Here is a 14,979-nt window from a genome sequence, read left to right on the forward strand (position 1 = left end):
AGCGATTACAATTTCTGAACAACTTTGTGTCCAATTCTTTAATATTTTTTTTAGTTTTTGTAGCACTTTGACTGCTAATTACAGAGACATTGAACTAGACTAAATGTGTGCGTCAGGTTTCACTAGGTTAAGAACGATTCAATAAATAATAACATAAGTAATACGCAAGCTCGCTATTTTGCTAGGTTGCTATTCCGATGCAAGATGTCCGGTACTCGGGTCCTTATGGCAGCAGAGCAACCTCCTACTACCCACGGGGTCTTTGGTAGCTGCTAATTGGCTAATCGTCGCCTCAGGAGCGGTAGTACGGCATGTGGGGCTGCACGTAGTTGTAGATCAGAGGTCGTCGGGCGGGAGTGGCTGCAACACGAGCTCCATCGTTAATCAGGCAAGTAATTGATAGCCCGGAGCCACTTGTTGGCCACCGGGAGTGGGTGCAGGGTATGGCGTGTTGGGATGTGCACAGATACAATAAATTTCATAGAGGCCAGGTTGAAGGGGACCAATGTGGATCTCGGAAAAGTGTTAGGGGTGGATTGTGGAATGGAAATTCCACACCTCTTCTATAAATTAATAACCGCCTATGCATTATCACTATGCGTTTCTCTATTCAACTTAGCTAAAATAACGATTGAAATTTGTACCCCTCTACAGATTTTTCTATTGCTTGTGAATGTTAAAATAGAAATAGGTAGAGCAGCTAAAAAGTATGCAACTATTTTTACAAAAGAAACATTCATGTTGTACAGTTAACTGACAACTGATTGTCGAAAAGGCAACTGCATGGAAAGAGCACAAGTTACAGGCTTTCATTTCATTAAACTAAGCTATTATAAAAATCGAATGGCGCTTCAATTTTAAAATACATTTTCGATTATTATTTATACCTGACTTAACTATTAATGTTTACAAACCAAACCAGGAAAAGTTTATTGTGTAATGTAAAATTTAAAAACCCATAAATCAAAATAAACTAAAATATTGTCAATATTTTTTTATATTACTCCCAAAAAAATAACCTTTAAAATTCTACTACACTTAACAGACTCCGTTTTTCCCAATTTGCGGTAGAAAAAAAATAATTTAGACGTATTTCACAAATTCTGAAGATAAAAACTAGAACGTTTAAATTCTGATATACTCGGCTATAACATCAGTGGAAACTTTCATGCATTTTCTGTGATTATTATAAAATAAACCTTGAGGTAATTTAGGAACAATGCACTTAAGTAATCTGCACTTAATTAAATGCCTTAACTTTTGGTACAGTAATTTTGAAGAAACGCAACCTGAAGGTTTGAAACACAATTTACAATTTGAGGACCCCTTAAATGCAAATAAATGTGCTCTGGCTTCGTGATATGCCCTCGAGAAACCACACCCCATGTGTGCGTGCTTGGTAACAAATGTATGTAATAAGTACTCTGCTCAGTCTTCATCCTCAAGGTCGTCTTCAATTGCGCCCTCGGCCGCAGCCGCTGCCACCGCCGCCGCATTCAGGGAGTTTACCTTGGCCATGGAGAGGTGAAAGGATGGGGAGTGTTTGGGAGGTCTAAGGGCCCCGCGCCTTCCCCCGACTATCTGAAATAGCGAGAGGCTGCATCAACTTACTCTTACTCTTGGCTATCCAGGCGTCCTCACGTTTGATCTTGTGTCCCAGGCCGCCAAGTCCGCCCAGAGCGGCCAGCACCTGTGTGTTGTTGCTGCCATCGCTGGACACCTGGGCGGAGTGCAGATGGCTCTCGGCACTCAGGCTCTCCAGTCCCGGATGTCCAGGATGACCCGGCAGCTGTCCGCCACCGGCGATCGCCAGGTGATGCAGCGAGCCCGGGTACATTTCCGGAGACATTTCAGCGCCGTGCATCGAATAGTCCATGCCGTACGGCATCATGTACGGCGTCTGCTCGGGGAACTGATACATCATCCTGTCAACCGATTTGAGACCAATTAATATTTATCTAGTGTATTTCCCACTAAAGACAAAATTCTAACTCCCTAATTAAATTTTACTGAAGAAAAATAATTGCTTTAAATTAATTAAATTAATTAATTCTTTTAGGTAAAAAACCCAACCCAACTAGTCCAACCCTTTGTAGCCGTAAAATCCGAATTTGAATATGTAATACAATAGCCATAAATTTAATATCTGCCTTAGAAAGTTTTTACTAAAACAACAAGAAATTATTATATAGATTTTTAAGATACCAGTTATGTTTTTACAAATGACACCTTTACTAACCGATATTATTTCTTATGCTTCCAGTTCAAATCTCTTTCAACTAATTATAATTTGAAATGAAATCACTATTTATTACCTTAATACATGCAAAAGTTTTTATATCTAATAATAAACAATAATGGTATATACAAGAAAAATAGAAAATTTGTGTAAATTTAAGCTAAAACAATTTAAAGCTAATAAATTCGTTTTTAACTTTCTCGATTTTGAGTTTAGTCAGCAAACAAAATTATATTTATTAAAGCAAATAGGAACTGCGAAAACGTATGGACTTGAGAACTTTAATAATTAATTTCCAACCCAAATAATATATATTCTTGATCAGTATCACAAGGAAAGTCAAACCAACCATGTCCATCCGCCCATTAATCTTGCTTTCTTCTTATTAAATGTAATTTCAGCTTACAATAAGCTCTAAAAAATAAGTTACGCTTTTCCAACTTTCATTAATTTTTTTATTTTTTATTGGGGCTATTAACCTCTTTAATATGATAAATTCGAGGTCTGTATTTGATGTATTTGTTTATTATACTCACTTTTCGCTGGCGTTGTCCATGAGCTTCTTGATCAACACAATGGCGGCCACCACAAAGGCGATTTTGGACAAGATCAGCGCCTTGAGGGTGAGCAGTCCCACCGCCTTTGCGGCCACCATCGTCCAGCCAAATGTTGTGGCTGCCAAGTACATGGGAATGAACATCTGGAACTGCTTCTTGTCCTGGTGCTGGTGTCGCCGCCGTCCGCCCATGAGGCCGCCTCCGCCCCCCGTTGTCGCCGCCCAGTAATCCACCTCCGCCCCCGCCGCCGTTTCCTCCGAGGCCACCTCCTCCTCCGCCTAGAAGTCCTCCGCCTCCTCCATTGCCCTGCAGGCGGCCTGTGTTTGAATTTTGGGAAACAAGACACGTTTTAGGCTTTACGGCTTTAATGGCACTCGTACGTATACGTAATAGTGCGACACAGGATTTGATTGGCCCGCCCCTTTCCTGTCAAAGAATGCGGTATGATTGATGCCCTCCTGCCATGTATATCGAATGTCAGATTAAAATGGGGCCAAGTTACGGCAGTTTGGACAGGGCCAATTCATTGATATGCATTGGGTGAGAAAGTAGCTTTTGGGCTAGTTTGCCCGGAAGAGTACACTCGTAATAATAGCAAAAGCTTAGGAAATTAATATGCTCTCTACTCAAACGGCATTTTTGTTTACTTTTTTTACTTTAATTACAGAGTCTTTTCTGATTTGTAGTCATAATAATCAACCCATAATTTTTCAAAAAATCTCGTGTGTGTCAAAGGTTTAAGATCAGCATTTTTTCAGACAATATACTCTATATTTTGCCTACCCTTATTGCAAAATTACTCTAAATGGGTTATTCTCCTAGAGGGCTGCTAGATTTCATGAACTTTCCGAAAACCTAAACAATGCACAACTAATTTTTCCTAAAACTCCAGTTTTCTACTCTGCCACTTTCGTTTGCAGAGTGTAGACATCTCTCAGGGTCTCTTTATGGGTATCAAAGTCCTTGATCGCCCACATGCGAGCGGCATGTCAAGCAGGAGCAGCTGGTTAAGCCTCTCCGCCGGGCTTGAATGACATCCGCCTAGATGGCAGGCACATGTCAGCCGCTGATTGGGCCTCTCGTCTCATTACCTGTTCCGCTGGAGGCCTTCTTCAGCAGGGCCACCTCGATATACTCGCTGTCGTCCTCGGCCCGCTGGACACTGAACACCATGGGGCCCACGGGCACCCTGATTGCGTTGCCCGTGACGAAGTCCATGAAGCTGGACAGGCCGCGGCCAGTGCCCCATTTGCGCTTGTGCGAGGCGTCCAGTTCGGGCAACTTGACCAGGTCGAAGAGGCCCAGTTTAAGGGTCTCGCCGCGCCGATAGGAGGCCATAATGCCGTTGGCCACGCCGTACAGGCAACTCGCGTTGTTGGCGCACTTCCAGCTCAGCTTGTCGAGCAGGTCCGTGTTCTCCACACTGGCCGCAGGATTTGCCACCGGTTTGCTCTCCGGATTCACGCCCAGCGAATTGGCTTGGGCCCCACTGCGCTTGTGAATGGCCGCCAGGCTCATGTTTAGGGCCAAGGCCAGCAGAAGGCAGCTGGCAACTAGATGACTCGGCATCGTTTCTGGCTTTTTCGACTTGTTCGTTTCGTAGAACACCGCACAACACACGACACTGGAAAAAAGGACGAGTTCGCGGCGTATCCTTCACATGGATGCGAGTGGACGCGATTCGATGGCAGCTGCTGCAGCGCTTTGTGGAGACTAATTACCAGCCGTTGCATGCAACTCAGTTTTATTGGAGCAGCCGTGGTGGCAGCGGCAACATTGCCAGCAGCAGCATCCGACCAAGCTGCGTGCAGCACCACTGGCTGCTCCACTGCACCACCACCACCACCACCATCACCAACAACACCTCTATCGCATCCACATTCAGCACCACCACACCTCTGATACAGTTTTGATTTCAAACCAACCAGCTGAGTGACGGCCATCGCTCAGCGGGCATCAAGCTTCAGTATCGGAGTGGATCGCACAGTGGATCCACAGCACCAACATAATTTACATAAATAAGCAAGCTAACCAATTATAGATAAGGCCCAGAATAGTCACATAGTAGTTATCCAATCTAATGATTCAGATATAATGTTTAAATTATATTAGATTATTTTTTGTAGGCGTAGTCTATTATGTAAATAAGTTTCTAAATCATCAGCTTATCAAAAATCAGAAATAAAATTTAGCTCATAAATAAAAAAATAGGAAATAAAATACATTTTACAATTTTATTCGGCATAATTAAGACACAAAGGATTAAACTGATATTTGACTGACCGTTTTATTTATTTTCTTTTAAATACAGCGAAAGGTTACTAATCGCCGAAACATTATTAAGTTTCATTTAAATAACTGAAAAAGTAAAACGAGTATACACCACTTAAGCCATACTTTAGCCAGGCCTATTTTATCGATTACTTGAATTTTTTACGACACAATACTTAATCTAAACAATATAGCTCCATAAAAATGTATATAATTCAAATGTTACCAACAAAAAGCAAGCAAAAAAGCATGTTTTACTTTTTTAAATGCTGAGAATCACAAGTGCAATTGGCAATATTGCATTGAATCGATTTATAACTGGTCGCAAAGTCCATACAAATATAGACTTTAGACAAATTTAAATGAATAAATGATATGTCAGCTTCTCACAATATGATCCACTGTACGAGTAAATGCAAACGCAGCAGTCATCAATTTGCTTTGTTTTTTGCCAGCATCGTTTTTTAGCTGCACTCCCGCTAGGTTGAAAGGGTGCACTAATTACCTGCAATTTCAATAACCACATGACATTAGGTTTTTGCCGTGGCCTTGGCTGCATAGGTGGGCGTAGGCGGCTCACACGGCTCCTGGTCGAAGACTTTTTATTATTATGGCCATGGCAGTGGCAGAATGGCGGCAAAGCCACTGGCTTTAGTGGCGTCCGCGGCATGTGGCCGCTGTACTAATGCGGCTAATTTACTGCTCATTAATTTGCCCGCAATTTGCTGTAAACAGTTTTCGCAGGCAAAAGTAAAAGCCAACTGCAGTTCGAGTACGAGTACAATTAAGTTGCAACTGGGGAGGGGGGGAGGTGGGTGGAAAATGTGGGGCTGAAACTGAGGCTGAGACTGAGGCTGAGGCTCAAAATGTGGCCACGCCTCGCCGCCTAAACACCATAAATAAATAAATAATAAAAGAAAAGTGAAACGAACTATTAGCTCTCGGTTTTCATAAATCGCCGGCTCAGTTACATTCTGCTGAGCAGGCGAAATGCGGTGGACTAGGGGACTGGGGGAGTGGATAACTGTGGAACTGGGGGCGGGGGGGAAGGGAAATGCAGCCAGTAAAACACTTTTCGTTGGTGCATGATGAGCGGGACTAATAAATATTCACTTTTCCAGCCAGCCAGCCAGTCAGCCAGGTGAGCACGCAGACGGGCGCGGTAATTGTGGCCAATTGGGATGCAGTGGCAATCAGACCTCGACCGTTCTTTGGCTGTGGCACCGATTTATCGACGATCGGACGGCGATCGGCCGGCTCTATCTGGAAGATCTATCCCCTGGTCCACCGCGGCTGTGATGACAGTAATCTGGACGTTCGCGCTTTTCGCAACTTGACACCATCGACCATCAACGCCGCAAAAGCGCAAGTAATGCGAGGCGGTTCAATAAGAAAGCCAGCCACCGCAGCAACACGGCCCAAAAGCCGCAACAATGGCCAAGGCCGGGGCCAACAGCCCAGATGGACATCGAAAGGAAAGCGGTGACGCAGTCCGAAAGCGGTAATCCGACCCGAGCCCACCCACCTTCCACGTCCACCCATCTGCTCCACTTTACGTGTGCCACAAAAGTTTAATGATCCTTGACTGCAACCGGATCCGTTGGGTGGAGTCCGGTCCAAAGGCCAGCGGCTTCTTCGCCTTAATTGGCTCTGATTTCAATACTTGCGATGCACTTAGCTGAAACCAAAAGTGGCCATCGTCAATTTGATCCCATAGCCGGCCAAAGGCTTTTCACTTTTAGCCGGCCACACTTTTCAATCGAGTTTTGACCAGACCAAATACCACAAAGAAATGCAATGAAATGCCCACAGGGCATGCCACAATTCTAAAACCTAATCAAGAACTTGGCCAAGAGCAGTCTGAAAGTTTGGCGGGCAAAATACTTGTTCACTGAGCAGCCCGGATTGTTTGGTCACTGGCTTGCTCCCGAAAACTTTGTCTGATTGCAAAATAAGAGCAACGTGTAACATAAGCTCACTGCGAAAAATGCATTTCAGTTTTAATAAGTCTCTCAACAATTTTACCAAACATCACAAATTTTATAGAAAATCATAATTAAGTATAAAATATTATATATAACAAGAACCAAATAAAAAACAAGTTATATTAAACTAATTGATTGTTTATGAAAGAAATCAATTTAATTCTTTCTACCATTAAACACATTTATTTCTAAATATCATAAAATGTCACAGAGTATCAGCTATTTTTGTTTTAATGGTATAATTAAATATTACTGATACATAATGATGTAATGTTTTGATTAAATAAAAAAAAAACATTTTTTAAAATTTCTACACTTCTGAGCTTTTTTTAAAGTGATTGCCATTTTCTTGGATATAATTTTCCGTGTGCGAGAAGTGCACTTGTTGAAAATGTAGTTGAAGCTTAGTAAAGCATTGTTAGCACTTTTAAAACCCACTAAGAGTTTTTAATTAAGGGCAAAACCTTTAAAAACCCTTGAGTGCAAAGAACTACTTAATTAGGAAAATTTATGAGAAACTGGGATATTTTTGATAAGTGGAAAAGTGGAAATGGTTTTTCGGGAGCCAGGAAAAGTCTCATTTGCCATTTAAAGCCGCTTAGAGTTGTTAAACATTGGCCATAATCCCCGGAGAGAGCCATGGACTCTCAACGAATCGTTCACCTTGATACCGAATAATCCATATCCTCCTAAATAGCTGGCCAAGTGGGTCTGACAAACGGCTTGTCTGCGGATTGTAGGCTCTCATCGCACTGTGATCACATGGATTTGTCAGGGCTGACAGCCAAATTGACTCTTTGGCAGTCAATCAGAGCGAAATTGTCACGAGTCATGCGAGAAATGCAACTCGCCTGGAAACAGGCGCAATTAAAGCCATTCCAAAGAGTTTGTATTGCTGTTGGCCAGCACAATAGCAATAGTAATAGCAATAGTAATAACAATAACAATAATATTGTTTATTTTGAAGCCAATTACGTGGCTTTGAGCTGCGGTTGTTTGGCTGGCCAAGTTGATGTTGATTTTGCAGCTGCTTTTGCTTATGTTGCTGTTTTATTTTCACTGGCACGAATTTCGCTCGCATTTAATCGCACGGCACCTTGTTTCTACGGCTGTTTTTCTCTCATTTCTAATCGATTGCCTGAGCCCAGCGATTCGTTTAATTTATTTTAATCTAATTGTTTTATAATTAAAGCATACTTCTGTTTGATTTCACCTGTGCGTGTCACAAGCAACAAACTTGCGGTTTCGGCGCGGCTCGACTCGGCTCGATTCGAATTGTTTTTCAAGTTGCCATTGCTTCTGATCCCCTTAATTAGCTGTCATTTATTTGTAGCCCCTCACAAATTTTGTAGCTGAAAAACCGCAGGATGTTGACTTGCAACTCGTGCGGCTTACGATGCACTAAGCTAATTTTTCGTAGGTAGGCCGATGTGCTGTATACTTCGGGGCTTGCCAAAGATTATTCACATTATGGAGGACTTTTAGGGGCAAAAACAAAAGCAGTGGGACCTCGATGAGTGCAACTTCTAAGCTACACTCTAATTTGAGGATAAATCAGGCATGAAAATAAGGGAAATGAATAAATCACCAATTGGATGAATTTGTTTATGCCTTTCCCTTTATTGAAATCTCATCTACACTTTATTTTAAGAAGTTTTTTAGACATAAATAAATATAAACTTTGATTGGATTTTGCCGCAAATTAAATGTGAGCCTATACAAAGCCTTTCAATAGTCGATGCCCTGGAGTCTGATATAAACATTTTTTTATTGCTTTAAGCTGCCTTTGCAATGGTCTTGCCCATCAATTGGCCGATTTATTTTCAACAAGTAAGTAAATAATACAAAAATACTATTAGTAGGCATCAAATCCTTTGATTCGCTTAGTCTGGCAGCATAACTATCTATAAACTTGTCTGGGGACACGTAGCCTCACACCTGCTTACTCCCCCGACGATTTCAAGCCGCAACTGCTGTCTCATTCAATCAACTCGGTTGCATACACCACAATGCACATTGCACATTGAATTGTGGTCTCAATTGAATGTGTGGCAAATGAGATTATTTTAATGACGATGACGATGATGATGATGATGATGCACAACAATCAATTATAGCAAGTTGCCGCAACGTCAGAGACATGGGACTCGGACTCGGACCACAGATTCATATTCAGATTCAAGCTGGGGCAAACAACGGTAACAAAGGCCCCACTCAAATGAATCGAATCGAATCGAGACCCGGCTGCTTTCCTCGGTTCAAAATCGGAGATTCGAGGCGGAGATGGAGATGGAGTTGATGATCTGCTGCCAGGGGGAGATACTTTCTTTTTATTGCCGACACCGACACAAGGCAAACGTAACGAGTTCAGATCAATTTTTGGTTGACTCGGTGCCAGTTCGGCTCAATAACGTATGACTTGTTTTGTTGCCGCTGTTGCGGTGATGTGTTTAATTTTTTTACATCTTTGGGGTTTCAAAATTTCCAGAAAATTTGTAAGCGAGTCTGTGTGTTTGCGTGTTTGTTTGTATTGGACAACAATATGATAAATATAAAAATTAATACATTGAGAGTGAAAGTTATTGCTTTTGGAGCGAAGTCGATCATCATTGCCATCATCATCGTCATCATCGCTCGAATAATCATCACCGGCAGCTTCATGGCAGGGCGAGAAATGGCGATAATGATGAACGAAGTGGGATTTTGATGCCGCCAAGTTGATTTCTTTCGCTTGCCCGATGGACCCCGGTCACGTTAACTTGATTAATAAGTTTGGCGGTATTACAAAATAACCCAAACTGAGCAACGGCTTATGAAATCCCCAGAAGACTGTTGCTCGTGTCTCTGTCTAATTGAATTATGGCACCATTTTGCACACGGGGAATTAAACCTGTAACCCAATATTATATAATTAACAATAAACACCCCTTAGAATTTCCATAATCCTTTACAAAGTTTGAAAGCATTTTATTTATGTACGTGATAAAAAAGAATTGAAAGAGACACCAGCGAAGAAAGTTTTGATGCCAACCATCGATAAAAATGTTCCTTGAAGTGCACAATTAATTTTAATGATATCGCGATTTGCCATCACTTGATTTCACCTAAAGAAATCACACACCGTTTTGTTGTGAGTAAAATAGAAACAGAATTTGCAATCATAAGAAAGAAATGAGGTCTTTAAAATATGTATCAGATATTAAGTTAATCAGTTGCATATAACACAAACATATCTCATATCGAAAACATAATCATTTCTAGTCAAGTTTTGAAAACATATTGTTGAATTCCACTTTTAACTAAACCCTTTCCATAGCTTAATATTACGTCAATGTGACAATCATCATTTAAATACCCAATTTCTTTAAAGATATTTCTTAACACTTATAAAGATCTTGAGTTTTGAATACATGATAGACTTATTATTTACTTGTATTCCGTCAACGCAAAAGAATTTACAATCTTCTGGCCTAATTTGCTGTCGATTGTCAATTGTTTCTCGGCCCCAATTTAAGCAGTGGGCACTTTGTTAACCCTTCGCACGGTCTGGCGACCCATTTTAATGGGCATTGCATGAGGTGGCCAACGCAAATTGCTACTAAACGTCTTCATCGCTTGTCTTTTGGGGCGGGTAACTTTCGCTTTTTCGGCTGACACGCTCGCCAGTCGGCCAATAGAGCTGTTTTGGGCCGCCAGAGAACTGTGTGAAGTGGAGTAGGAACAAGGTGTGGGCCAGGAACAAACCCGCAGCACTTCAAGCACTTCTGATCTGTATAATTTGGCCGAGAGCCGACGAGTTGAGTGAACCAGAGGCCAAGTTGTTGGTGGAACGGCCGGCAGCCAAGCGCATCCCACGGCTGTCCGACCAACTGACCGTTGAAAATTGGAAAAATTGCAACGGCCAGTGAAGAAGAAAATTGCACGGAGCGGGCAAAAAGCAGAGAAACGCGAACTGAAAGCATTTTTCTTTCTCTCCAGAAGCACCATTGTTTTAATTTACAATTGTGACAATTCGGCCGACTATGCTTGACTGCCTCCCCCTTTTCGCCCCCCCGGGAAAGTGCCCCGTGGAAATGGGAGCTATAAAATATGACCATGCAATTGTCAAGGCTTTTAGTTGAACTTCAAGCGTTTTGGCAACATGTTCCGCACTTTTCCGCTACTCTGTCTGCTGCTCTTCTCGGTTGTCCGCTCGGAAAACTGCGACCAGGATGCACCAGGTGCCACGTTATACTGTCGCGGCGAACGGGCTCTGCGAAATGTCCTGCGGAATTTGAATCGGAGCGAAAAACCTCTGGTGGTGGTCAGGGGTCTTGAGATAGTTCCCCTTCAGAACAACTCACTCGTTGAGGACGAGCAAGATCCGGACCAAAGCCTACTGGATAGCCTTTCCTTCTATTTGCGTACCCACGAGATCAACGTAAAGCTGACCGATCTGCTGGAGGATGAAGCGCCAGTTTCAGGTGGGTTGAAATTAAAATCAAGTGCTGTAGAAAAACAAGTGATAAGTTATATGTTTATATAGTCACATTAAATATTTGTCTTGATTCTACTATAATAAAATTTGTACTTATTCTTGTCTTATTCGTTTTAAATGTTCAAAGCAATAAATAGATTGTTTTTTTTACCTAATTTTTTACCTAATTTTTGTAAGCTAGCCAAGCCAATACTTTTTCATACAGTTCTTTTTAATTATTTTAGGCAATAAACGACTCTCTTGCACAGCCAAATTTTAATGAAATGAATTAATTTTGCAAACCTAACTTGTAAATATGCCAAAAATATTTTTATTTAAAATGAGTTTTTATAATATTTAATAATATATGTAACTGAAAATAGTTATACAAATTTCATTTTAGTGTCATAAATGTAATTTAAAATCAAGAGTTTACTGGCCAACAAAAATGGATAGTAAGTAGTAGCTTTTAAGGAGTCACATTCTTTTCAAGGAGCCCTTCTCATATTTTTTTGTAGTGAAACTAGAAAAGCAAATTATTTTAGGACCCGTTTAATAATTGAATTGAAATATCTGTCCCAATTCTTCAACATGAATACGCCCATTTGTCATTTCGATGGGAACAATTTGCATGAATCCGTTGGCAAGTGGCCAACAAAACATGGACAGAACTCACAAATATGTTTTTGATTGTTTCAGAGGCCCGCAAAAAGGACAAAGGCCAGAGCATGTTGCTGGCGATGGCCCTGATGTTCGGCAAAATGATGGCCGTGATGGGTCTGGGCGGCATCGCAGCCCTGGCCATGAAGGCGCTGGGCGTGTCCTTGGTGGCCCTGATGATGGCCGGGATGGTTGGCCTGAAGACGGCGGCCCAGCACGGCGGAGAGAGCAGCCACAGCATTTCGTATGTGACCGGCGAGGGACACCATCACAAACGGAGGCGTCGGTCGTCCGGCCAACAACCCTTGGCCTACAGGGACTGGAACTGAGGCTCTTGCTGTGCGATTTGTTAGTTCTTATTATGTAGCACTTAAGTAATTTAATAATGTACCCATCATGCAACAGTTGCGAGTTGTTTTTATTCCCGCTGCAACGAATCGAGTGCAGTGCCACTCGAGATGTTGCTGCGGCTCTGGGCATTCATGTTGCTGTTGATGCTGTTGCTGTTGCCGTCGTGCTGCGGCTGATGTTGCTGCTGCTGCTGCTGCCTCGGATGCTGCTCTTTGGTTTATGAAATCGGTGAAAGTTTATTTGAGTCGAGCTCGTATTGTGTAGCCATCAGCATCCGCAGCAACAGAAGGCAACCTACACATGCCAGCAGCGGTCGTGTTTTTGGCTATACCCTGACACCAAGTTATATTCGATTTTGGCAGAATGTGGTGGTCAATTTGTCAGAAAAAGGGGTTATTTTTTAAATAATAAAAATTATTTATTTATCCAATAAATAAGTCAATGAATTTCTGATTATTGCAAAGAATAATTCAAAATTGTGTGTGCAATTTTTATACTTTCCGCTTTTTTTAATTATTTAATTATTTTAATTATTTTTTCAATTGCCAAGAAAAGATGACAACTTCATTTGCAGATAGCAAAATAAATTTTTGTATGATACTCAATGCAAATATTACTCTTGTCAGGGTAATGAATATTGGTAAACATTATGTAATTTACAGAATTTGCTATTATACTGGTCTTGTTAACATGGCCAAGGCAATCTTAAGCAAATATTGTTTATTGCAATTAAAACAAATAGGCAACAATGAAAATGCAATATACAATCAAAAACAAAGTCAGCAACAAAACCCACATCTATTCACTTTCCGCAATCATAGCATTTTGCATCAATGAATTTGAATTGAAGCGAAATCATTAATAAAAATAGGTTCTCTGTTACATTTATGACAAACATAAGACAAAACCAAAATAGACAATTTTAAAGTTCATTAAGCTTTTTAAAAGAGCATCTCTGCTTCGCCTTCAACCAATACAAAATATCGCGTTTCCTCCTTCTTGTTCATGGTGTCGTCATTTGTCAGCCCGCTTTCGTGCAGTGTTATCGATGAAGTCGCCAGATACCTACCGGATATCAGAGTTCCGAAGCTCTTTTGCCGGTTCTCTGCTGATCTGCGCTTCAGATGGCGACCGAACTCTTATTTTCCGTGGAATCTGGTACACGACCACAGGCGCACTGGTGCTGGCCAGCACACAGATTGAATTTGCATAATGCGTGGCCAACTTTCACTGTATTTTGGCAGCGCCAACGGTTCTTTTCGACCACCTAAAGCGCCGTGGGCAACAGCAACAGCAACGGCAACACAAATTACAGCCATGACAGACCCCAAAAAACAAGATGTGCGTTCTGTTACACAATACCATTAAAGCCGCAGCACTTGAACGGCCAAAACCCGTTAAGCGGCGAGCAGGGATACACCCAGCACCACAATAGCTTTGGCCAAGAGCAACTTGCTCTACCTCTTTCCCCTGTATTTCGTACCTTGTACCCGTCGCCTAATTGCTCTGTCTACTGGTGGCCGCTTCTTGTGCCGACGCTGCCGCTGCCGCTGCTGCTGTTGCTGCTGCTGTTGCTGCTGCTGCTGCTGCTGCTTCTTTTGTTGAATCGCTCTTCTGGGGAACTTTCCCTTTTCAACGGCATTTTACGAGCGCGTCTGCCGGCAGTAATTAAATTATAAAATAAGTTCATAAAGGCAAATTTGTTGTTTTACAATTCGTATATGATCTGCTATTTGCTGCCTTTATATAAGAGCACACTTGCTCCGGACTTGGAATTGATTTTCTAAACGGTGCGCTTTGATTTTTACAAGACCGCCAGCGTTGGCAATAAAAGCTGCCGGTTTTATGGGTTTATGAGCACGACAACGATGATGATGAGATGGCTGCCAAGACGTGTGTGAATGCTGGAGCTACAGCAGCTCCAGCAGCCCAGTCCAGTGCATAAATGAAAGTTCATAAAGAAATTAGCTGATTAATCGTCGTTCGATGAGCTTGGAAAATGACCAGGCCGAGCCAAGCCCGGCTGGATGACTGACTGACTAACTAACTGACTGAAAGTGTCACGCAGCCTACATTTCAGCTGGACGCTGCCTCGAAAATTTCACTTTTCAATGATGCTGCGCGCCCATTGTCCGTTTCACATGTAAATTAATATTTAACCCAAATACCGCAAATTCTTTATTTGAAATGCTGGCCGTATCGCTTACCGCCGCTCGGCGGAGTCTGTATGCATAATCCCTTTCCGGCATTATTATGCAAATTTCGTATTAATTCAAATGGCCGTAAAAGGGAAAATGTGTTCTATTAACTTGACATTTTTATGGTTTTGTGAAATCTCTACTCTGCTGCGCTGCTTTATTTTTAGGGTGTGTGTTTCCTGGGACAACTTTACTTTTACTTATTAATATATGCAGCAGCAGAGGAAAGTAATTAATGATGGCGGTTTGGGGTTCAATAAAG

The 14,979-nt window shown here is 41.8% G+C and overlaps 2 protein-coding genes across 2 annotated transcripts; one reads left to right on the top strand and one right to left on the bottom strand.

The window, feature by feature from the left end:
- Nucleotides 1-54: 54 nt before the first annotated feature.
- Nucleotides 55-4,629, bottom strand: LOC108148213. The gene is given in 5 exon segments (XM_017275123.2): nt 55-360; nt 1,612-1,925; nt 2,776-3,005; nt 3,007-3,113; nt 3,888-4,629. Coding segments are annotated over 5 exon segments (1,197 nt in total). The 5' UTR covers nt 4,366-4,629; the 3' UTR covers nt 55-292.
- Nucleotides 4,630-10,101: 5,472 nt separating this feature from the next.
- Nucleotides 10,102-14,523, top strand: LOC108148419. Its single transcript, XM_017275459.1, has 2 exons — nt 10,102-11,515; nt 12,208-14,523. Exons 1-2 carry the CDS (start codon nt 11,194-11,196, stop codon nt 12,495-12,497), a joined length of 612 nt encoding a protein of 203 aa, XP_017130948.1. The 5' UTR covers nt 10,102-11,193; the 3' UTR covers nt 12,498-14,523.
- The last annotated feature ends 456 nt before the right edge of the window (nt 14,524-14,979 follow it).

Source organism: Drosophila elegans, unplaced genomic scaffold (assembly GCF_018152505.1).
Source record: "Drosophila elegans isolate 14027-0461.03 unplaced genomic scaffold, ASM1815250v1 contig_476, whole genome shotgun sequence".
Lineage (NCBI taxonomy): Eukaryota > Metazoa > Arthropoda > Insecta > Diptera > Drosophilidae > Drosophila > Drosophila elegans.

Excerpts from the sequence above, each read along its gene's own strand:
- LOC108148419 (XM_017275459.1), top strand. The coding sequence starts at position 11,194 with ATGTTCCGCACTTTTCCGCTACTCTGTCTGCTGCTCTTCTCGGTTGTC. Across the intron at positions 11,516-12,207 it reads GGATGAAGCGCCAGTTTCAG|AGGCCCGCAAAAAGGACAAA; the intron begins GTGGGTTGAAAT and ends TGATTGTTTCAG.